General features: G+C 44.4%; 1 protein-coding gene across 1 annotated transcript in view; it reads left to right on the forward strand.

Moving 5' to 3' along the window:
• Positions 1 to 400: 400 nt before the first annotated feature.
• Positions 401 to 23,299, forward strand: part of DSTYK (dual serine/threonine and tyrosine protein kinase) — a 55,986-nt gene continuing 33,087 nt past the window's right edge. The window contains exon 1 of the mRNA XM_070397664.1: positions 401 to 765. Within this exon, the coding sequence (XP_070253765.1) occupies positions 543 to 765 (223 nt within the window). The 5' untranslated portion in view covers positions 401 to 542. The remainder of the gene's footprint in view (positions 766 to 23,299) is intronic.

Genomic DNA, 23,299 nt, shown 5'->3' on the forward strand with positions numbered 1-23,299 from the left:
TTACCCAGTTCCCCAGTATCTACTGCATCCAGAAATTCAGAGTCATTAGGGTAACCATGGAGATATTACTGGCTTCCGTCCTGTTTCCTTCCTTTTCTTTGCTATTAGAATCTTTCTGTAAGGCACCCCGCTTCTGCTGGCGTCCGGGTCCTGCAGCTCCTCTCTCTGCTCAGAGACACTTACGCCGGCAGTAGGAACACTTTTTTAAGCGAGGAGAACGTGTAAGCAGAAGAACCAGTAAGGTTCATACCAAAAGGGGATGAGTACCAGTCTCAATCAGCGGGTGTGGACTACAAGTCCCAGGAGACACCGCAGCCACGGCGCGTTCCAACGATCCTTCTTCCCTCACTCTTCTGGATCGTGGAGATAAAGGTTCCGTCCGCGGTGCACTGCAGTATGGTCTGTTTTTAACCGCGGTGACGGAGTGCGGAGCCCGGACGGTTGCAGGCGGATTCCTCCTCCCTCCAGCACTGGGGGGCGGGGAGGAGGGAAGCCGGGCCAGCGGGCTGGGGACGGAGCCCCGAAGACAGCGGGCTAACGCGATGGAGGGCGACGGGGTGCGGTGGGGGAGCGAGCCGCCGTCGGGTCCCGGCCCGGGCGGCGGCGGAATGATCCGGGACCTGTGCCGCAGCTTCAGCCGCTACCGCCGCTACCTGGGCCGGCTGCGGCAGAACCTGCGAGAAACCCAGAAGTTCTTCCGCGACCTCCAGGGCTCCCACAGTCACAGTTGCCCCTCCTCCCCCACCGAGACCGGGCTGCAAGCCGGTAAGGAGGGCAGCCGCTAGGAGAGAGGGCCGAGCGGCCAGCGGGACGTGGACCGCACCCCTGCCCTGCAAAACAACTCCGGGGAGAGGTGGCCGGGACAAGGGCCGTGCGGCCGGGCCCGCGTGCCTGCGCCGGCCGCATCCCAGATGCCCGGGGCGGGCATCCCTCCGGGCGGTGGGGGAAGCGAAGGGGCGGCGCGGGCTCGGCTGGGGTGCCGGGGGCGGGAGGCGCCCGCAGGCTGGAGTTCCCGGAGCTGGAGCCAGGGGACCGGGCTGTGTGCGGGCGGCGCGGAGGCCGGGTGTCGGGGAGGGCGGGGGGTACCCCGAGGAGGGCGGGAAGTTGCTCCTTGTTGAGGCCTGAGCCCCTGTGGCTCCGAGTCCCAGCCTTGGGGTGCATGGCTGGAGGAGGGGCTGGAGGCAGGGTGCCCGGGAGCCCAGGAGGCCGGCGAGCTATGGTGGACTGAGCGTGTGTTAGGCGTGTTTGAGTATGTGTGTGAAAAGCATGTTTGCGTATGCGTGTGATAGGCGTGTTTGAGTATGTGTGTGATAAGCGTGTTTATGTGTGTGATAGGTGTGTTTATGTGTGATAGGCGTGTTTGAGTATGTGTGTGATAGGCGTGTTTGAGTAAGTGTGTGATAGGCGTGTTTGAGTATGTGTGATAGGCGTGTTTGAGTATGTGTGTGATAGGCGTGTTTATGTGTGTGATAGGTGTGTTTATGTGTGTGATAGGCGTGTTTGAGTATGTGTGTGATGGGCGTGTTTGAGTGTGTGTGTGATAGGCGTGTTTGAGTAAGTGTGTGATAGGCGTGTTTGAGTATGTGTGATAGGCGTGTTTGAGTATGTGTGTGATAGGCGTGTTTGAGTAAGTGTGTGATAGGCGTGTTTGAGTATGCGTGTGATAGGCGTGTTTATGTGTGTGATAGGTGTGTTTATGTGTGTGATAGGCGTGTTTGAGTATGTGTGTGATGGGCGTGTTTGAGTGTGTGAAAGGCATGTTTGAGTATGCGTGTGATAGGCGTGTTTGAGTAAGTATGTGATAGACGTGTTTGAGTATGTGTGTGAAATGCTTTTGCACCAGTTGGGAGGCAACTTTGAAGTAAGGAATGGACTCATGGCCCTGGGGTCGCTAAAGGAAATAAGTGATAGTTGCTGGGTGGCAGCGACTTGTCAGAAACATTGCTGGTGCTTATGGTGAAGTTAGGGAAGGGATTGTTTTTGGCCCTGAGACTTCTTGACACGATTCTCTCTGGGATGCGTTAGAGGCCTTATAAGCACTTAAAATTGTGCAGCGTCTTCGATCTTTCTTAGGTTCTTGTTTCCTCTTAAACTGCTTGTTATTGGTGGGGAACTGGAGGGTTTGGTTTGTTAATGACTGTATCTAATTAGGAAATAACCTAGGTTGGAAGGGATCCCATAAAGACAGATACCTTGGGAACAACATAGCAAAGAAGTCAGTGGGGTTAATTTAGTGATTCACACTGAAGTATGTATTAACATCAGATTAAAATAAAATACGTCTCCGGCTCTATTCCACAGATTGAATGAGTAGGTCTAGTGGGTGGGTCCTAAGAATCTAAACATAAAAACATCTCTGGGGATCTGATACAAGTGTCTGCAAATACACTTTAAGAAAACACAAATTAGAGGCTGATAGCAGATTTGAACATGAGGCTCAGAATGGAACGAATTGTTAAACTCATCAGGGTTTGTGCATTGGGCCCTATATTTCCGAAGTTGCATGTTTAGTATCCTAAATTTGTCTGAGACTCCAGAAACGGTAATAAAAATAAGATAGTAAGATTGTGATAAGGCCCTTAATGATACTATACTATTACATTTAATTAGCCTAGATGTAAATAAAAAGGTTCTTATTTTACTTCCTGGGATAAATGGGAGGAGTATGACTTGTGTCAGGGAGGGGGAGGAGCCCCACGCCCCCCTTCTTTTGTTCCAGGGCTGGACTCATAATAAAATAATAAAATTGACACAAGACTAAATTAACAGGAGAAAAAAACAATTTAATAGGTACACATAGGAGAATAACAATATGATCAGATCATAAAATGAGGCTCGAAGTTATCCAATCGGGCACCTTTAAAAAAAAATTCTCACCAGAGAATGTGTTTTATTGATTTTTAGAGAGCGAAACATGAATCGGTTGCCTCCCATATGCTCCGATTGGAGATTGAACCCGAAACCTAGGTATGTACCCTGACCAGGAATCGAACCCGGAAACTTTTCCAACTGAGCCACCAGCCAGGACCAACCAGGCACCTTTTTATACCTTGTAGCCAAAGAAACAAATGTGACAAATTGACAGAACAAAGCAAGTTAGTGCTTATTAGAAAGGAATCTAAGCAAAGTTTGGAATTGAGTAGTAAGTTAGTGAAGGCAATAGAAGGCCTGTTAATACAAGCTTTTGACTGGATTTTTTTTTTCTAAATATATTTTATTGACTTTTTACAGAGAGGAAGGGAGAGGGATAGAGAGTTAGAAACATCAATGAGAGAGAAACATCGATCAGCTGCCTCCTGCACACTCCCTAATGGGGATGTGCCTGCAACCAAGGCACATGCCCTTGACTGGAATCGAACCCGGGACCCTTGACTCTGCAGGCCGACGCTCTACCCACTGAGCCAAACCGGTTAGATCTTGACTGGATTTTTTAAACTCTTGTGATAGATTGTCTCAGCCCTGTGGAGCTAGGAGGGTGCCTATCACGTGGGGACAAAGAGGTTAGGGTTTTCTTCTTATACAGGCCGTTCCTTAGTAACTTTGATTCAAAATACTTAATCTGCCATCGTGGGCTATCTTGGATTGGCCTGCCCAGGGCCCTGACACTAGCTATGCTGAAATTGTGGTGTTGACATCTTATGCCCAGAGATGTTCTGAAAATGGAGCGATAGAGGGGACTGACTTCTGTGAGGCCATCAGAAAACAACTGGTGGGGAGAGCTAATGATTTTAGCGATGATCCCTGGAGTGTGTACTTTGACCCTCTCCCTTAGCAGTGCTTTCCCGTGGCTTTCCCTGCTCAAGGGGTTTTCTTAGAGCTTATCTAGTAAAACAGCGCAAAACAAAAGACCCTCTATTGCTACTGTTTTATAACAACTATTTATTCTTGAATTACTATTGAAAAAAAACCCACGAGAGTAGATACACCTTGGAGGAATGGAGGTTTTCAAGGTACCTAGGTTGGCTCTAGTTTTTATCCTTGAAAAGTCAACTTATGAATACAAAGGCACCTTTTGCATGTTGCCTCATTGGCTTTTCTAGTTGACTGCGTGGTGAACCAATCTCAGCGTTTTTTAACTCTCTTCACCCTCTGTCCACCCGAAATGAAAGCGAAGAGAGGGTATAGATGACAGCACTGGGAGCAATTTGATTTTGTTCCATAAAATGCTTCGGTTCCTGTCAGTGTGAAGAGTTTTATCTTTGGAGGGGAAATTAGTGAGGTAGCCGTTCTATGTATATTTTGGGGATGCCATTTCCCCAGCTGTGTAGGTAATTGTGTTAGAAAGGAGGAACCTCTCCTTACGAGATAAGTAGCTCTTGTTCTCTCCTTTCTACAGGCTATCTTTGCAGGGTCATGTTCATTCAGAGACCATCTCAACTTTCTTTTGTGAATGTGGGTTTCTAATTAGTAGGGACTTGGAATGTTAAGAGAAGGGACACTTGATTAAAAAAAAAAGTTTTTCTAGAAAAAGAGAAAGGAGAGGGGCAGGCATTGATGTGAAAGAGAAACATCGATTGGCTGCCTCCAGCACTCACCCTGACCAGGATTGAGCCCGAAACTTGGGCATGTGCCCTGACCAGGAATCCAACCAGCAACTTTTCAGTGCACGGATGACACTCAACCAACTGAGCCACACTGGTCAGGGTGGGACACTCAGTTTTTCATCCTGTGAATCTCTAGAACAGCGGTTCTCAACCTGTGGGTCGCGACCCCTTTGGGGGTCAAACAACCCTTTCACAGGGGTCGCCTAAGACCATCGGAAAACACATATATAATTACATACTGTTTTTGTGATTAATCACTATGCTTTAATTATGTTCAATTTGTAACAATGAAAATACATCCTGCATATCAGATATTTACATTATGATTCTTAACAGTAGCAAAATTACAGTAACGAAGTAGCAACGAAAATAATTTTATGGTTGGGGGTCACCACAACATGAGGAACTGTATTAAAGGGTCGAGGCATTAGGAAGGTTGAGAACCACTGCTCTAGAAGGTCTTAAAATCCTATCAGGATGGGGCGTGCTTCTGTGTTGGATGTAGTATGGTCTTTGAGCAATTGAAGATCATGGATTCACTCTGTTTTTATTATTTTACTTTTAACCACAAATTAGATGGGAAGGACCCCAAAATTATGCTTCCTTCTTACTTTTGACAGCTTTGCATTCACTGGAGGCAGTATACATATGGGTGGTACAAACATAGGTTTACAGTTGCTCATACAGAAAGTAATACAGTAATTAATAGATAATAATACAAGGATAAACTGTTTCACATACTCACAACTGTAAGCTTGCTTTTGCCCCACCCTGTATATAATGCACAGGATGTTTTAGAAGTTAAAAAAATAGATGACATAGAACTCTAAAATGAGAGTAGCTTGGACCAGGGGTCCTCAAACTTTTTAAACGGGGGGCCAGTTCACTGTCCCTCAGACCGTTGGAGGGCCGGACTATAGTTTAAAAAAAAACTATGAACAAATTTCTGTGCACACTGCACATATCTTATTTTGAAGTAAAAAAACAAAACGGGAACAAATACAATATTTGTATTTGCATGTGGCCCGTGGGCCGTAGTTTGAGGACCCCTGGCTTGGACTGTAACAAAGAAAACTGAATTATAAGTGAAATTGCCTTAATTGAGTTCCTCTGTGGCCTTCTTTTCACCTAACTATAGGGTAGGAGAGCTCCCCTATCCGTCAATTTTCCGCTGTCAGAAGGTTCAGAAGTAATGAGAGAAAGGCTTTGAGCACTTCTGAAAAAGGCAGATGGACTATTACAAAGTAGCAAAGGGAAAACTGCTTTTCTTGTTTTTAGATCCTTTGGAGTTCCTAGCTATTGCAATGGATCATAAATCTCTCAGTTTTAAGAAACTAGAATGACTCAAACGTGTCTAATTGGAATGCTCCAGTGTCCTGTATTCCCTCAATCCTGACTCCCACTCCTATTGACTGAATGATCTTGGGCAAATCACAGCTCTGCTGGGCCAGTTTCCTCCTCAGGAAATGGGGATTATTATGGTAATAGCGCTCAGGGTTGTGGGGAGTTATATATATTTAGAGCAGTGTCTGGTACTGCTAAGTACTTGCTATTATTCAATAAACTTTTGAGTGCCTGGTTTAGGGGATAAAGAGTCAAAGACATTGGCCTTGGCCTTGGATTAGTGGAAATCATTTTCCCTTTTATACTTTTCTCCTAAGAAAGAAAAAAAATACATATACATAATAATCAGTGTTATCATCGTGTACCTATTTTTGTATGTTGGATGAGAGATGAAAAGGAAGACCCGAACTGGGTCCTCTAGAAAAGTATAATCTGATCTCAACCATATGCACACTTAATGCGTAAAGCAGAAAAATGGCAGGAAGCGGAGGCATTGTAGGCGTTTTATGTGAGTTATGATTCTTTTTAGAGCTCTTTGCCTTTGGTTAGCCAACAGCTTCACTTCTCCTACATTCTTCACCCTCTTGTTGTCACAACTAGTATAAACTGGTTGCCAGAACTAAAAAGAAGAGGAAAAACACTAGTGCGCTTATTTAAGCAGACATTTTCCTGGACTCCTTAGACAGAAATTGGTGTGGAAAACGAAGTTTAAGTGGCAGAGTGACACCTGGGAAAGGGGCAGAAAGTCAGGAGAGAGGAGATTCTTCCCAGCCTGGGTTTATAGAACTGCCGCCTGCGCGGGGTCGGGCGTGGGGAGAAGTTGGGGTTGTGGGATGGGACAGAAAGAGGTGGCTTGGTGTGATTTCTAGTAGTTTGCCATGGTCTGTGAAGAGGAGCTGCCTCAGCATTTCAATATAAGCAGAGATGGTGTAATTGTGGTTCTCACTGCTTATATTACCTTAGGTGAAAAAACCCTCTTTCTCCAAGTACATCTAAAACTTGCATTTTCTCTTTCAGTTTTCTTCCTGGCTGGAAGCAGCATGTAGTGATCAGAAGCAAGCCCAAGCATTTGCATCAGACTTGGGTTCCCGTTCTAGTTCAGCCTCTTATTAACGGCGTGGCCTGGGCCAAGTTACTTAACCGATTTGAGTCTTGGTTTCTTCATATGTAAAATGGGAGTGGTACAGAATGCCACTTATTTTATTATTCCATCTATATGAAATGCCCAGAATAGGCCAATTCATAAAGAGAGAGAGTAGACCAGTGATTGCCAGGGGATGGGGAGAGAAAAATGAGAAGTGACTGCTAATGAATATGGATTTCTTTGGGGGGAATTAAAACGTTCTGGAATTAGATAGTAGTGTTGGTTGCACAATTCAGTGATATGTGAATTATCTAAATAAATAAATGGGAGTGATAATGTCTGCCTCACAAAGTCATTATGACCTTTAAAGATACTATACATCAAAGCACTCAGTACAGGCATATAATTAGTGCTAAGTATATTAGTGTGTGTTTGTGTGTTTGTGTGTGTGTAGTTGGTGAACAGTAGCTTATGAAGTTGGAATATGAAGGATCAGGGGAAGAATAAGAGAAGCAGAAAGATACTAGTAGAATGTGGGACAGAGCAATTTTGAACCAGTGTGTGTGTGTGTGTGTGTGTGTGTGTGTGTGTAGTTGGTGAACAGTAGCTTATGAAGTTGGAATATGAAGGATCAGGGGAAGAATAAGAGAAGCAGAAAGATACTAGTAGAATGTGGGACAGAGCAATTTTGAACCAGAACCAGATTTAGGCGCAGGTCTCTAAGCTCCAGTTCTGTTTCTGTGACTCCTCCCTTGTTCTTTCTGACCTGGCCATGGGAATATAAAATGCACCCTGGCAGGGGAGAGATCTTATTGCAAATGAGTCATAACCCAGGCTCCATAGCTTGTCATGGAACCATAATTTACTTCAGTTGAGACATTATTATCTGATTGAGTGAGTATAATGTGACACTACATATCCAAGCCCCTTAGTCCCATGTCCAGTCCCTAACATTTAGGGTGTCAGGCCCCTCTTTGCTGATCTTGCTACCTCCTTGCCTCTGGGAGGATATGGCCTCCCCAAACACAATGGCTTTTTGCACCCTTTCTCTTTACCACCTTTCCCCTTTCTAATCTGCCTTTCCCATGGCATAGGGAAGCCCACAACTAAAAAGATTGGGGTAGTTCTGCCTGCTCCTAAAAGACATTATTACCTTAAGATTATTATCATTTTCAGTGTTTACTGATTTCAATATGATTAATTCTTCAGCCTTGCAAGTAGTTTCAAAGAAAGCATAGATTTAAATAAAAATTCATTCTGGTCTTTACATTTTGTTCTGCTTTGTCCACTTTGCCAGCATGCTCTTTATTTCTTCATACTTCTGTTATCTGACTCACTAGGTTAAGGGAAAAAACAATCTTCCTGCAGTAAATGTACTTCTCAAAAACAATCTTTTAAAAATAAAACCTTAAAAGCATGTTATTGAAGTAAAGGCAAATATGAATTTCCCCTTATATCTGCTGCTCAATTCCTATAGGCTCAGCACATACCGATTATGCTTTTAATTATTTACTTCTTTGCATGATAGCTATGGATGTATTTATCTTATCCTTCTGACTAGATTGTGAACCCCTCAGGGTAAAGATTATTTTTACTCATCTTTGTATCCTACAATTTCTACCATAGTGCTTTGTGCATAACAGACATATCTTTTCAATTATTTCCATGGCTAGTAGACTTTGGAATGATGTTGTTTCTACTTCAGAAAGGTTTTTCCCCCTAAAAGAAAATACTTTTTATAGATTTGCCCATTTTGCTCTTTGGGCCCCTAAAAAAATAATGATGTGCATTTGATAGATGATTGACTAGGCTGGAGTGGCATTCTTTGCTAGTATCCCAGAGAACGATTTTCATGTCCCACAGAATGAGTTGCATGCAGATATCCAGTATCAGAGCTTCGCCATGATATAGGAAGTAAATTCCTAATACTCATTCACTCAACAAACCTTTATTAATGCCTCATTGTACTGGGCGGCAGGACACATAATGAATGGTGAACCACTGTCCAAGTAATTATATTATTCATTCCAAGTTGATGTTATGAAAGAAGGATTAGTGTTTCATCATGATCCTTCTACTGGTTTTCTATAAATTGGTTACCTACTTAATTAACCATTAGCTGCCTTAGAGGGAGTAGGGATAAGGCATATGGGAAGTTGTAAGATTAAATGGCATTGATAAAACAGGAGTTTACATGCTTTATTAACTTTCTGAAAGAATACAGGAAAATTAGCCCAAACTGCCTTTTTTTTTTTAATCCTTACCTGGGGATATTTTTCTACTGATATTTAGAGAGAGTGGGAGGGGGAGAGACACACAGAGAGAAACACCGATGTGAGAGAGACACATTGACTGGTTGCCTCCTGCACGTGCCCTGACCAGGTCTTAGGCTGGAGAAGAGCCTGCAACCGAGGTACATGCCCTTGACTGGAATTGAACCAGGAACCCTTCAGCCCGCAGGCCGTTGCTCCAGCCACTGAGCCAAACTGGCCAGGACCCAAACTCTTTTATGGAGTAATTATAATTATCTTGTTTGTATGATTTAAAAGCAGTCTCACCCCGGGACTGCACCTGCAACCTAGGCATGTTGACTGGAATCAAACTCATGACCTCTCAGTGTATGGGACATGCTTCAACCAACCGGGCCACACTGGCCAGGGCTTGTGATGTTATTGTTAGAGTGTTTGTCATCTTCATATCTTTCTCAGAGGTTACTCACAAGGAAGCCAGTATGAAGAGTATGAGGTGTGTGGGTGCATGTGTTTTTTTCTTAACAGTTTATTTATTTTTTATTAAAATTAAAAAAAGTTGATTTGAGAGGAGAGAGAGAAACCTCGATTTGTTGTTCCACTTATTTATGCATTCATTGGTTGACTCTTGTATGTGTCATGACTGGGATTGAACCCACATATGTAGTTTTAAAGAAAGCATGGATTTTGCATATTGGGATGACACTCTAACCAACTGAGCTACCCAGCCAGGACTTTCCTAACAGTTTTAAGACCTAAGGTAAAATTTGTTCCTTACTTCTTATAGGAAAATAGTTCACCTCTAGGAATGATAGGTTTTGCTTCCTATATGGGAATCTGAATGCTGTCATTCATAACAAGAGCACAGAGGGTGAATCCATGTGGAAGATGTAGTTTTTCGTTCCTTTTTAAAAAATATTTTTAAAAATTGATTTCAGAGAGGGAGAGAGAGATAGAAACACCAATGATGAGAGAGAATCATCAATTGGCTGCCTCCTGCACGCCCCACACTGGCTATCGAGCCCGCAACCTGGACATATGGCCTGACCAAGAATTGAACCCTGACCTCCTGGTTCAAAGGTCGATGCTCAACCACTGAGCCACTCTGGCTGGGCCAATTTTTCATTTTTGGCCTTCCAAGGTCTGGACTGGAGTCCCTGTGGGATTTCCAGTCTTAAGTTTTGTCCACTTCATGTTTGAAAATTTATTCTTTGCCAAATGGGGAGTCTGGTAATCTTGGGTATACTGGAACTTGCCACCTTAACAGAGAGAACCAGGTGTAGCAGTGGCTGAGATATGTGCCCCCTTGCTTAGAGCTATAAACCAGCCATATATAATATTCCTCCAAAGTCCAAACCAAACCGAAGAAAAGTTGGCCAGTGCGTGGGGCGGGAAGGATTGGTGGGGGGGACCCACTAGTGTCCCTGATGGCCCACAGCTGCAGTGCCTGCTGCATGGGGTGCAGTGGTGCCTGTTTCTGTCCCTTTAGCGGGCAGTGTGGTGGTTGGACGCATGCCCAGCCTGGTGCCCTGTGGCTGTGGGAACCTTTGACTGCAATTCTCTTTGGAGTTGGGCCTCTATAATGTGTTTCCGTTCCTTGCGGGGGTGGTTTCTGGGCAGGAACATGGGAAGTAGGACTTGAAGGTTGTTTTTCTTTTCACTTGTTTAACTAATAATGCATCAAAAACTATCCCAAAGAATTATGATAGGTCATGTAGTCATAAAAGCCTTTGATTTTAAAATGAAAACCTCACATTTCTTTTAAAAAATACTTTATTCCTTTTCTTTAACTCAGATGTAAAGTAGGTCTAACTGTAGCTTCATCAGATTAAGAGTTTTTCTTTTTAAATATATTTTTATTGATTTTTTAGAGAGAGGAAGGGAGAGGGGTAAAGAGTTAGAAACATCGATCAGCTGCCTCCTGCACACCTCCCACTGGAGATGTGCCCACAACCAAGGCACATGCCCCTGACCGGAATCGAACCTGGGACCTTTCAGTCCGCAGGCTGACGCTCTGTCCACTGAGCCAAACTGGTTAGGGCCAGATTAAGAGTTTTAATGCCTTATTTATGCTGGACAAGATTTTATCTTAGCGTATTTAACTTTTTAAGTCTATATAATGGGGAGAGAATTCTTTTTAATTGATTTTTTTTTTTTTAAAGAGAGAGAGGAAAAGAGGGAGGGAGGAGGTGGAGAAGGAGGAGGAGAGGAAGAGAGAGAAACTTCGATGTGAGAAACATCGATCGGCTGCCTTCTGTTTGTGTGCCTAGTAGACTGAGGATCGAACCCACAACCTAGGTATGTGCTCTGACCAATTAGAACAGCAGTTCTCAACCTGTGGTCGTGACCCCTTTGGCGGTCAAACGACCCTTTCACAGGGGTCGCCTAAGACCATCTTGCATATCAGATATTTACATTACGATTCATAACAGTAGCAGCATTACAGTTAGGAAGTAGCAACGAAAATAATTTTATGGTTGGGTTACAACATGAGGAACTGTATTTAAAGGGCCAGAAGGTTGAGAACCACTGAATTAGAACCTGCCACCTTTTGGTGTAGAGGACAACACTCCAGTTAACTGAGCCACACCAGCCAGAGCTCCCAGGATTTTTTTTTTTTAATCAAGACAAACTTTTCAGAGCAGACTAAGGCCCTGTCATAAATATAGCTAGATTATAAGATTTATTTTAATAAAAACTTTATTTATATTAGAGAGACAGTGACTGAACCAAAATGGAGTTTACTTTTTAGTAATATGCTGCACAACATACTCTAGCTTTAACTTTTAACATTAGGGAGATATCTAGGTGCAAGGAAAGAATGTAGGGGAAACAGTATTCTTCCGGCATACAAGTGCCCCACTGTTGAAACCCATTTCAGTTTCTCCGTATTGAACCATTTCCTGCTCTGCTGGCTCTCATTCCAGGTGGTAATGGAGGTGTTCCACTGCTCCCCCTTGGGAAAGTGGTGTGTTGGTATAGAAGTGATTTGCTAGTATCTGGTAAGAAGGAGGTCTGAGACCAGAAGAAGTGGAGATGTGTTCCCCATCTCTGAGTAATCAGAGGCACCACTGTCGGCAGTCCAAGGTCCAGCTTCTTCTGGTGGGTTCTTGTTCTGTGAACTGGATAGTTGTAGGAACTTTTACCAAAGTGTCCTGACCTGGAGCATGATGTTTGTCTCTACTGCTTAGCCTTGAGGATTTGGATTCTAAATGTGATCCTGAACTACTTAGATTAGTGCCTTGAACTCCCCTGACTCTGATCTGGCAGCAGCAAACCTTCACAGGAAGATCGAGGAGGCAGAAAGTAACGTGAAGGGCAGAAGTGCAGACAACAAAGAAACTTATTGTTTAAATTCTATTATTGCCGTATTTAATGCATTTTTTTTTAACCTGCTGGGTTTGGTTTGTTTTGTCAAGTAAAATTCTCTCTCTTGATGTCTTTCTCCTCTGAGATCCAGAACTGGGTCACTTTGCTAGGCATCCTTTTGGCTCATTTTTTAAAAATTATTTTGAAACAATTTCAAACTAACCTGAATCTTGCCAGATCAACATAGAGCTCTCATACTACTTCATGCAGATTCCCCAGTTGTTAACATTTTATTGCATTGGCTCCATCACCCAATGGTGTCTACTCCTTTTCTGGGCAGTTTGAAAGCAAGCTCTAAGTAAGTTGTCTTATCTCCTGTAAATACTCCAGTGTACATACCAGCATACAATCCCACAAATCAGGATGTTAATATTGACTCACTGCTACCATCCAGTCCAGAGATCCCATTCAGATGTTGCCAACTGTTCCAATGATGTCTGTTTTTCTTTTTGATCCAGGGTCCTATCCAGGAGTATATGTTGCATTAGTTGTCATGTCTCTCCTCCTCCTTCACCGGGCCTTTATTATATCTTTGATAGGTTTAAAGAGTTGTTTTACTTTGTGTAGGATGACCCTCCGCATGGATCTATCTGTTGTTTCCTCATGACCAGACTTGGGTCATGAGCTCTTAGCAGGATTAGGCACAGAAATGATGTGGTGTGCATGGTGTCAGCTCACCTGACTCCTGGAGACATCAAGTTTGGTCATTGGTCATGTTACTGTCCTCTAGGTTTTCACCTTAAAGTCACCATTTTCCTCTTTGCAGTCGATTAAAAAAATTTTTTTTTAAATTTCTTTGCCCTAATCACCCAGGCTCTGGACAACTAGGAACCATCCCCGAGACCACACCTTGCTGAATTTATTGAAACTATCCAATCCTAAACCTGCTCAGCTTTCACACCTTGCCTCATGTATTCTGTCCCATAAAAACTACAACAAAGGATTTTGCCCAAGCTTTCCTCCCTTCTTTCCGCCTCCCAACCCACCCCAAGCAGACCCTGGTGCCTCCCGTGTGGCCCTGCATGATATCCTGTGCGCCTGTCTCTTGGGATCTGTAAGAACTTCTTCCTTCACAACAGTCATTCCTCTGTCTGCATGTCTTACTATACCTGATTACAACAAATCCTGGGTACATTTCACAACTACTAGTGATAGTGCCAAGGTTAGAGAGGACAGACAGACACACAAAATGGGATAAGTATTGATTAAGTTAATGAATTACTTTAGGGCCTGATATCTTACCCACCCTATTATTTTATAAACTAGAGGCCCGGTGCATGAAATTTGTGCAGGGGGGGGGCGGTCACCTCAGCCCAGCCTGCACCCTCCAAGCCAGGACTCCTTAGGGGATGTCCAGATGCTGGTTTAGGCCCGATCCTGGCAACTGGACATCCTCTCACAGTCCAGGACCACTGGCTCCTAACTGCTCACCTGCCTGCCTGCCTGATCGCCCCTAACTGGCACCCCCCTGCCAACCTGGTTGCCCCAAACTGGCCCCCCTCCACCAGCCTGGTTGCCCCTAACTGCCCCCCTCTGCTGGCCTGGTTGCCCCTCACTGCCCCCCCTGCCAGCCTGGTCGCCCCTCACTGCCTCCCCTGCCATCCTGGTCGCCCCACGCAGCCTGCTGCTCAGTCGTTTGGTCGTCCCTCACTAACCCCCCTGCCGGCCTTGTCGCCCCACTCAGCCTGTTTGCTCGTCTGTTTGGTTGTTTCGGATGTGACGGCCCCTGGCTCTTTATATATATATATATATATATATATATATATATATATATATATATATATATATATATATATACTAGAGGCCCGGTGCACAAAAATTTGTGCCCTCGGGTGGGTCCCTCAGCCCGGCCTGTGCCCTCTTGCAGTCTGGGGCCCCTCAGGGGCCCCTTCCCCTGGCTGCTGGCACCAGTTTTCCTCCGGCACCCGGAACCGAGGCCTTCGCTCTTCGCCAGGAGGGGCCGGTGTGGCGGGTGAGGGGCTTAGCTCCTAGCTCGCCGTGCGAGGGCCCCGGGGGTGTGGCGGAGGCCGGCGCGGCGGGCTTCCCTCTTTGCTCTTCGCTCGCCACGCCGGCCTTCGCTCGCTGCTCCTGCCCGGGGCCAGCCGGCTTCGCTCTGTTGCTTGGCGCCTATGTATGCAAATTAACTGCCATCTTTGTTGGCAGTTAACCGCCATTTTTCTTGGCAGTTCATTTGCATATCACCCTGATTAGCCAATGGGAAGCGTAGCGAAGGTATGGTCAATTACCCTTTTTGTCTTTTATTAGATAGGATTATAGATAGATAGATAGATAGATAGATGGCACTGAATCTCCCAATGCCAGTGATCATCTAAAACTCCAGTTCTTCTACCACAGTATTAAAGCTCTAATTTGGTTTTTGGTTTCTTGAAGAAAAGACTTAAATAATAAAAAGGGGAGCTGGATACATTGTTTTGGATTCAGAAACCATATTTAAAGTATGAAGTTTGTTACTAGTAAATCTGTACCTTCCCTTCGAATTTACCCAAATTAGCCTAATTCTTCTCCATTCTTGACACTTCCCAATATCTGTCCCCACCCCACACTCCAAATGAAAATTTCCATTCAGTCGATTAATTTTTTGTGGGGAGGTGTTCTAAGATTTCACTGATAATCCTGTTCCTGTTATATCTCCAGATGTAGCATCTACTTGGTCTACTTGACAACTGCCATCTGCCTCAGTGGTGGTTATTATAGTTATCATGACTTCTGTATCTCTTAGTTATCATGCCTTCTGTATCTCTTAGCTATCATGCCTTCTGTATCTCTTAGTTATCATGCCTTCTGTATCTCTTAGTTATCATGCCTTCTGTATCTCTTAGTTATCATGCCTTCTGTATCTCTTAGTTATTATTCCTTCTGTATCTCTTAGTAGGTATTGAGTGTTAAGGAAGAGCTCTCCTTTTCCTTTGTTTATCTATTTATATCAGTCTGCACTTGAGAGTTTTTTCAATGGATTTTAATCTGTTATCATTAAAAAAATTTTTTAAGCTTACATTGTTCTCTGTGAGCCCAGTTTGAGCTAGCTCCTGCGATCATTCTTACTGGTTACTAGTTATAAGATGCTGCCTTCCAAATGACAGAAACTAAGCCCTTGGTGAAGCATGGGGTCCTTCTTCGAGGAGCCACTTCCATCTCTGCATCTTGTAAATCCAGCCTCAGCTGCCAGCTGCCTTTGTGCTCCCTCTGCAGCATGCCCAGCCTCAGGAGCAGTTTCACCCAGAAAGGAGCTTGTCAGCAGGCTGCTGAGTGCGTCTCTTCATTTCTCATGGCTTCCAGAGGCTATTGAGCTGGGGGCAGAGGCGTGTTCTCCTCCCTGGTGCCAGGACAGCCTGTTTCTTTAAAACTATCAGAGATGCCCATCAGGTAGGAGGACTTAAGTGACATTTCTACCAGCTTGACTTTTCAGCTTTCAATACAAGCTTGAATTCTTGAGTACATTTCAATCTCTAATCTCTAAAAACCATCCCTTTCAACCAAAATATCTTGTACTGCTTGGTCCTGAAGTTTCTGAAACCCAGACTACCTACGCATGTGTTTTCCTTAAAGGGGGTGTTTACTCTTATTCAGAATCCTTTAAATTTAGCTGAAGGTCAGAGAGCTTGTTTGGGAATGATAAATGTTTCTTAGCAGAATTATTTTTCTCTCAGCTCCTGGGATTTTTGTAGCTCAATACTTTGAAGCTTGTAGGAGAATTGGTTGTAGTAGAAAGACTATAAGCTTCATTTCTCAACTTAGAATTTATCCTTTACTCTTGGCACATGCAATTAAGAAATAAAACATCACTAATTATTTGTGGAAATGTATATTTGTGTTACTGATTACTTGAGTGAATTATAAAATCCTTTATATTTTCATTCACTTTCAGAGAGGACTGTACGTTTAATGTTAAAAGTGAGGTAAAAAAAACTTGACTGAAGGAGGAAATCCTTGCGGACCAGGAACAAAGATCGCAGTAGGAACTGTTGAGATCTGAATGAACTCTGAAGGCCCATGAGTTCAATAGTATGAGGCAAAGGCAGAGTCCCATTTCATTCACTTCATTGATTGCCTTCCTAGCTTGGCCATAGACTACAACTTACCCTGGCCTTCACTCACCGCTTGAATGTAATACTGATTAGGTTGGAAAACTGGCAAGGAGAGTGGTAAACTCCATTGCCCTTACTCCAAAATAGTTTAAAGTACCTATTCTAATGGGCAGTAGAGACATAAAAGGCCATTAGTATTCCTTCTCTCCACTTCTTTCTTTTTGGAATAGTCTTACCCTCAAACCTAAAGGATAATACACACCAACTGGTAAGAGGAGCATTAAAATTTTTCTAAAAAGCACGTACTCTTATAGGAAAAAGACTCTAGTGACCTTAGGATAACAATAATTTTAAAAAAATGTACACCAGCTAATAGTAATACTGTGTTTTCCCCCCAAGCTTTATTTCTGGTTTTGGGCAATTTTCGTAGTGACTGTCCGTCTGCTTTAAATTGGGTTTGGGGCAGTTTTCATGGTGGCTCTGTCAGTCTGCTTACATTGGGGTTCTACAGTTACTAAGTTGTGTTTTATGCAGATTGGGAAAACGTGGTAGAGGGTGTAGGGGAGGAAATATCTATCCTGTTAGGGTCTCGAAGCTGGGCCTAAGACCTAACTCGATGTAGGACAGATTAACAGGAGAAAAGCATATGCATCTTATTAAATTTTCCTTGTATTTGGGAGTCCTCACAAGAGAATGAAGACCCAAAGAAACGGAGTTGAACATTTACTGAATTGGATAAACAGAAGTAAATTTGAAAACATGACAAGACACAGGGGCTTGAGCTAGGGCAGTTAATGGTGGAAAAGTAGGAAGACAAAGGGTGGTTTAACAAGGCTTATTTGTACAGATTTTTCATGGCCTTGACTCCTGGTCCCTGGTGATAAGGATGTTGCTTTCCTTCTGGTATAAGGACATCTGCCAGATGGGGTTTTTATCTCCTGCTTTCAGGAAGAAAAAGGGGAGGTCACAGTGCTCTTCTTAAACCTGCTGTGTGCCAAGTACCTTCAGTTCAGAATAATCCTTATGCCCAAGTAGCATATTTTGAGATGGCATATTCTGCCAGCCTTCAGGGGTATTGTCTACTACTAAGTAATAACCTGGTAAAGTGGTTCAGAACCAGTCTCCCCGAATGTGGCACTTTGGCAAGTGAACTATTTTGAGCTGAAGACAATGAAGGTCCAACGACATAGAGCTTTTTTTTAACCTACCCCTTAACTGTCTAGAAGAATTTAAATAGAGGGCCTGGTCTATGAAGAGAACTATCACACTGTCAGCCACAAAGAGTATAGGTAGGTGTAGTGGTCTGGGAAGCTTGGCAGGGACTGGAGATTGAAGTCCTCTCTGAGTTCTATTATCTCTGAATGGCCTGGCAAACATTTGCTTACAAAATTTTTGCTCTTCCCATCCTCCTAAAAATTGCCTTCCTGACCTTTGAAGTCCCAGACCTTATCTCAGTAAGGCAAATAAATCTCAATTGCTGACTGCCTGTGAGTCTCATATTCTTAGGGGGTCCTGTACTCATAGGCAATTACTCCTGTTAATGTGTCTTACACTAATTTGATTGTTAGACCAGCCAAAGAATCTAGAAGGATAGAAGGAAAAGTTTTCCTCCCCTACACTGGTCCCCTGAGACCTAGGTAGAGCTCCTGTACTGCCCTGTGTTCCACCTTTTATTTGCCTAGATACATGGAGAAACATGGGTTCTTTTTAAAATCTACACTAATAAAAGACAAAGATGCTAATTGACCATACCTTCGCTACACCCATCAGCCAATCAGAAGAGTATGCAAATTAACCCAACAAATATGGCCGTTAAATTTGCATACTGCAGGCGGTGTGGGACAGCACAATCCACTGCCCACCCAGCCACCATCCAGGCCTGCCGTCTGCGACCCAGCGCAGCGTCCGGGCCTGCCATCTTCGACCCGGGGAGGCGGGGCAGGCACTGTGGGATCGGGCCTGCCATCTGCCACCTGGGGAGTAGGCCTAAGCCAGCAGGTGGTTATCTCCCGAGTGGTCCCAGACTCTGAGAGGGCACAGGTCGGGCTGAGGGACACCCCCCCGCCCGCCAGTGCACAAATTTTTGTGCACCAGGCCTCTAGTGTGTGTGTGTGTGTGTGTGTGTGTGTATTTTTTTTTATTATTGATTTTTTACAGAGAGGAAGGGAGAGGGATAGAGAGTTAGAAACATCGATGAGAGAGAAACATCGATCAACTGCCTCCTGCACACTCCCTACTGGGATGTGCCCGCAACCAAGGTACATGCCCTTGGCCGGAATCGAACCTGGGACCCTTCAGTCCACAGGCCGCTCTATCCACTGAGCCAAACCGGTTAGGGCTGGGCTCTTTTTTTTAAAGCTGTTTCCTATAAATGTTGACGATTATCTCTAAACTAGTGGCCCGGTGCACAAAATTCCTCAGCCCAGCCTGCATCCTCTCCAATCAGGGACCCCTTGGGGGATGTCCTAAACTGACAGTCGGACATCCCTCTCGAAGTCTGGGACCACTGGCTCCTAACCGCTCACCTGCCTGCCTGCCTGATTGCCCCTAACTGCCCTCCCCTGCTGGCCTGATCTTGCCCCTAACTGCTCTCCCCTGCCAGCCTGATCGCCCCTAACTGCCTCTGTCTGCCTGATCACCCCTAACTGCCCTCCCCTGCCAGCCTGATCTCACCCCCAACTGCCCTCCCCTGCTGGCCTGATCGTCCCTAACTGCCTCTGCCTCTGGAAGGAAGTTGGACGCCCAGAAGATGGCCGGTTGACCCGGTCTAATTAGCATATTACCCTTTTATTAGTATAGATGGGGGTAATATTCATTCTCTGGTAGAGTCAGGAACATTAAATGACATGAGGCAATTCAAGTTATGTACTTAGAAAGGGTACAGTAAATGTTACTATGGGAGGAAAAATAATTCCTCTACCCTTTTAGGTTCTTGGTGTAGACTCTTCCCCTTCCCCCTCATAATAAAGAGACATTAACAGGAGAAAAACAAACAGAAATTTGATAATATGCATACCTCCTGTATACATGGGAGAAGCTCAGGAAAAGTGAGTAATTCTGAAATGGTTCAAGTTACCACTTTAAATATCATCAGCTAGAGACAGATGTTGTTGGGGGTGGGTAGTTATGGGAGGTCACCAGGAAAAGGATGGTACACACGGGTAAGGTTGTTAATGCAGATCTAAGCTTTCCCTTCTTCATTGATAAGAGTGTCTAGAGATTTAGAGTCATCTTTTTTCTGCTACCGAGAGAAAGATACCCTTACGAAGGAGATTTCCCTTATAAATGTTTCTTATGAAAGGGTAACTTCTGCTCAGTTTTCAGAGCTTCACCTGAGTGGAGTCTGCTGTTTCTTAAAAATAACCAGCTTAAAATCAATCAACATGCCAGAGGCATTTTGGAGTGGTATATTTTGCTCCCCTTCATTATCTAAAACAAATGAACAAAATGGGTTGCCACTTTAGTTGCTCTTCTCATTCTGGTTTGAAAGTTTTGTTCAGAAGTACAGGTGACCCTCGAACAACGTCGGTGTGAACTGCTTGGGTCCACTTATATGTGCCTTTTTCCAATCGAACTGAGTGGGTCAGTTCAAACCCATGTTCAAGGGTCAACTGGCAGGTTGTTGGAGCCCCTATATTTTTTTGTTGACATTGTTCAAGGGCCAGCTCTAATCACAATCAAGAAAATCTGTATTTATGAACTAGTGAGAGAAAAATAAGCCTTAGCTTGCACTTGAATTTGAGTTGACTTTTCCTGCAGCAGAGTTGGCAGGGTTAATGTGCTCCAGCTGGGAAGCCCTACCGTTGCCTTCTGGCAGCCCATATGCAGATGCTGTTATATTAATTACAAAGAAAACCCGATTAACTCTGAAGTCCTTTAACTGTCAGTGGTGCAGCTGCTCCACCTCTGAAGAAGGTTTTCTTCCTTCCTCCTCCTGACAGTCTACAGTTTCTCATCTTCTTTAGCGAACTGCTAGCACTGCACTGTAGGTCCTCAGAGCCCCTGGCTAGTTCAGTCATGTTTTTTGATCTGCAGTTTCAGTAGTAGCCCAGGGAGAGCATGCATAATTAAATTCACATATAACTTAGAGTAAAAACAACCAGACCAACCACCCATCCCCTCAGTTATGTTTCCTTCAACAGTTAAAACCTGATGGAATCCTGGAATTTTAGGACTGGAAAGGATGTTAAAGATGATCTAATCCAGCTGTTCTCAACCTGTGGGTCGCAACCCCTTTGGCTGTCGAACGACCCTTTCACAGGGGTCGCCTAAGACCATCCTGCATATCAGATATTTACATTATGATTCATAACAGTAGCAACATTGCAGTTACAAAGTAGCAACGAAAATAATTTTATGGTTGGGGGGTCACAACATGAGGAACTGTTTTAAAGGGCCAGAAGGTTGAGAACCACTGAAATCCCTTAGTTCAGAGATGAGAAATCCAAGGCTGAGACAAAGCAAGTGAGTTGTCAAGGTCACAGAGCTAATCAGCGGTGAAGCCGGGGACCAGGATATCTCCCTTCTCTAGTGCTGTTTCCAATTCGATGCTGCGCTCCTCCTCACAGAACCATGAACCATTTGCTGAGAGAATCAAGGAGTGAAACAGGCTAGTTTCACCTTCACTTCTCTCCACACCCTTGTTCAAATCTTGTAGACACGTTGGAGATCAATAAAAAAGTTAAAGATTGTTCTAGCTCAGTGGATGGAGCATCGGTCTGTGGACTGAAAGGTCTCAGGTTCGATTCTGGTCAATGGCACATGTCCAGGTTGTGGTCTTGATCCCCGGTGGGGGCAGGGTGTGCAGGAGGCAGCCAATCAATGATTCTCTGTCATCGATGTTTCTCTCTCTCCCCTCCCTTCCTCTCTGAAACAATAAAAAAATATAAACAGCCAAAACCGGTTTGGCTCAGTGGATAGAGCGTCGGCCTGCGGACTGAAGGGTCCCGGGTTCGATTCCGGTCAAGGGCATGTACCTGGGTTGCGGGCACATCCCCAGTGGGAGATGTGCAGGAGGCAGCTGATCAGTGTTTCTCTCTCATTGATGTTTCTGACTCTCTATCCCTCTCCCTTCCTCTCTGTAAAAAATCAATAAAATATATTTAAAAAAAAAAAAAAAAAAAAATATAAACAAAAAGAGTTAAAAATTTGTAGGAGAAGCAAAGGGCTTGGATAATGAGATATTGAAAAACCAATGGTAATATCCATATAAGAGCTTTCTTCAGTGAAAATGATTGCACATAGAACCCTAGTTGTGCATGGAAACAAAAATTAAAACTAGTTTTAGTGTCGGCCCTTGGTCCATTGCAGTGGTCTATGGCTATTTGACACTAGTGGTACTATTTGTAGTGACTGTTTTTGTCACTACAGAGGTGTGTTTGTGTGTGCGTGGTGATTTGGGTCAGATGAATAATGGGGTGTGTGCTGTGGTTTTTGGCTCATGTAGAGCATGTTTTACTGGCTTTCCTATAGCTGACAGTGTCTCAGAGATATTGAGATCTCTCCCTCTGGTGCTGAAAATGCTTAGTTGATTTTCATTATCTACTAAAGGCCCGGTGCACAACATTCTTGCAGTTGGGGGTGGGGAGGAGTCCCTCAGCCAAGCCTGTGCCCTATCGCAGTCCGGGATCCCTTGGGGGATGTCTGACTGCTGGCTTAGGCCGGCTCCCCCGAGGGGTACTTAGTGCTGCCATGGGGGTGGGAGAGGCTTCCGCCACCCCCGCTGCGTTTGCCAGCCAGGGCCCTGCTTCTGGCTGAGCTGTGCTCCCCCTGTGGGAGCACACTGACCACTAGGGGGCAGCTCCTGCATTGAGCGCCTGCCCCCTGGTGGTCAGTGCGTGTCATAGCGACTGGTCATTCCACTGTTTGGTCAATTTGCATATTAACCTTTTATTATATAGGATTACCCACTCTCCTAGCTGCAGCAATAACAAATCTCATTCAGGTTTTTATTATGTACCAACTTTTGTTTTAGGAGTTATGAAGTTTGTCAGAATGAACTGACACCTATCTGAGGATCTGAGGAGGACTGAGAAGAGAGGAAAGGTAGGAAGCGTAGATGAGAGTGAATCTAGTTGGACTTCTCACTGCTCAGGCGGAGAGTTCGGTAGTTAAATGAATTCTGCAAGGTGATTGGGGAGATCCTGTTCTGTTGTCCATGTTGAGATGAAGGAGGTTTTTAGGAATGTTAGTCGCTCCTAAGTGATTCATCATGGTCCTGGACTTTCCTGAGTCTTTAGCAGAATACTTACAGCTTTCTATAAACAATTCTCCACAATAAATGGGTTCTTGCACAGAGCGAACAAAGGTGTAACATAAAGTACTTACTATGTTTTTGTCGTTGTGTTGGGTGTTCCGCTAATTATAAACAAGATAACTAGAGTAGACTGTGACAAGTGTTCAGCTGTGAACAAGATATGCAGGCACTCAGGACAAGCCCATTGCTGCATGCTAAGTGGTCATACAAGAAGTTGGCTGTGTCCCATTGCTTTTGATGGTAGTTCAAAGTAAGACCAGTGGTCTGGTGTTTTACTCTTGCGTTTAGTAAATCCTTACACAGAATTAGGCCCTCATTTACTCTCTTTGCTTTTTCAAAGGACCCGTCTCTTCCCTAGAAGCACAGACTTCCTTGCTTCAGCTTTGCTGACGTGCATGTGCAGCCAG

The sequence above is a fragment of the Myotis yumanensis genome, unplaced genomic scaffold (genome assembly GCF_028538775.1).
Source record: "Myotis yumanensis isolate MYYU_CA2020_CCGP unplaced genomic scaffold, mMyoYum1.0.hap1 SCAF_17, whole genome shotgun sequence".
NCBI lineage: Eukaryota > Metazoa > Chordata > Mammalia > Chiroptera > Vespertilionidae > Myotis > Myotis yumanensis.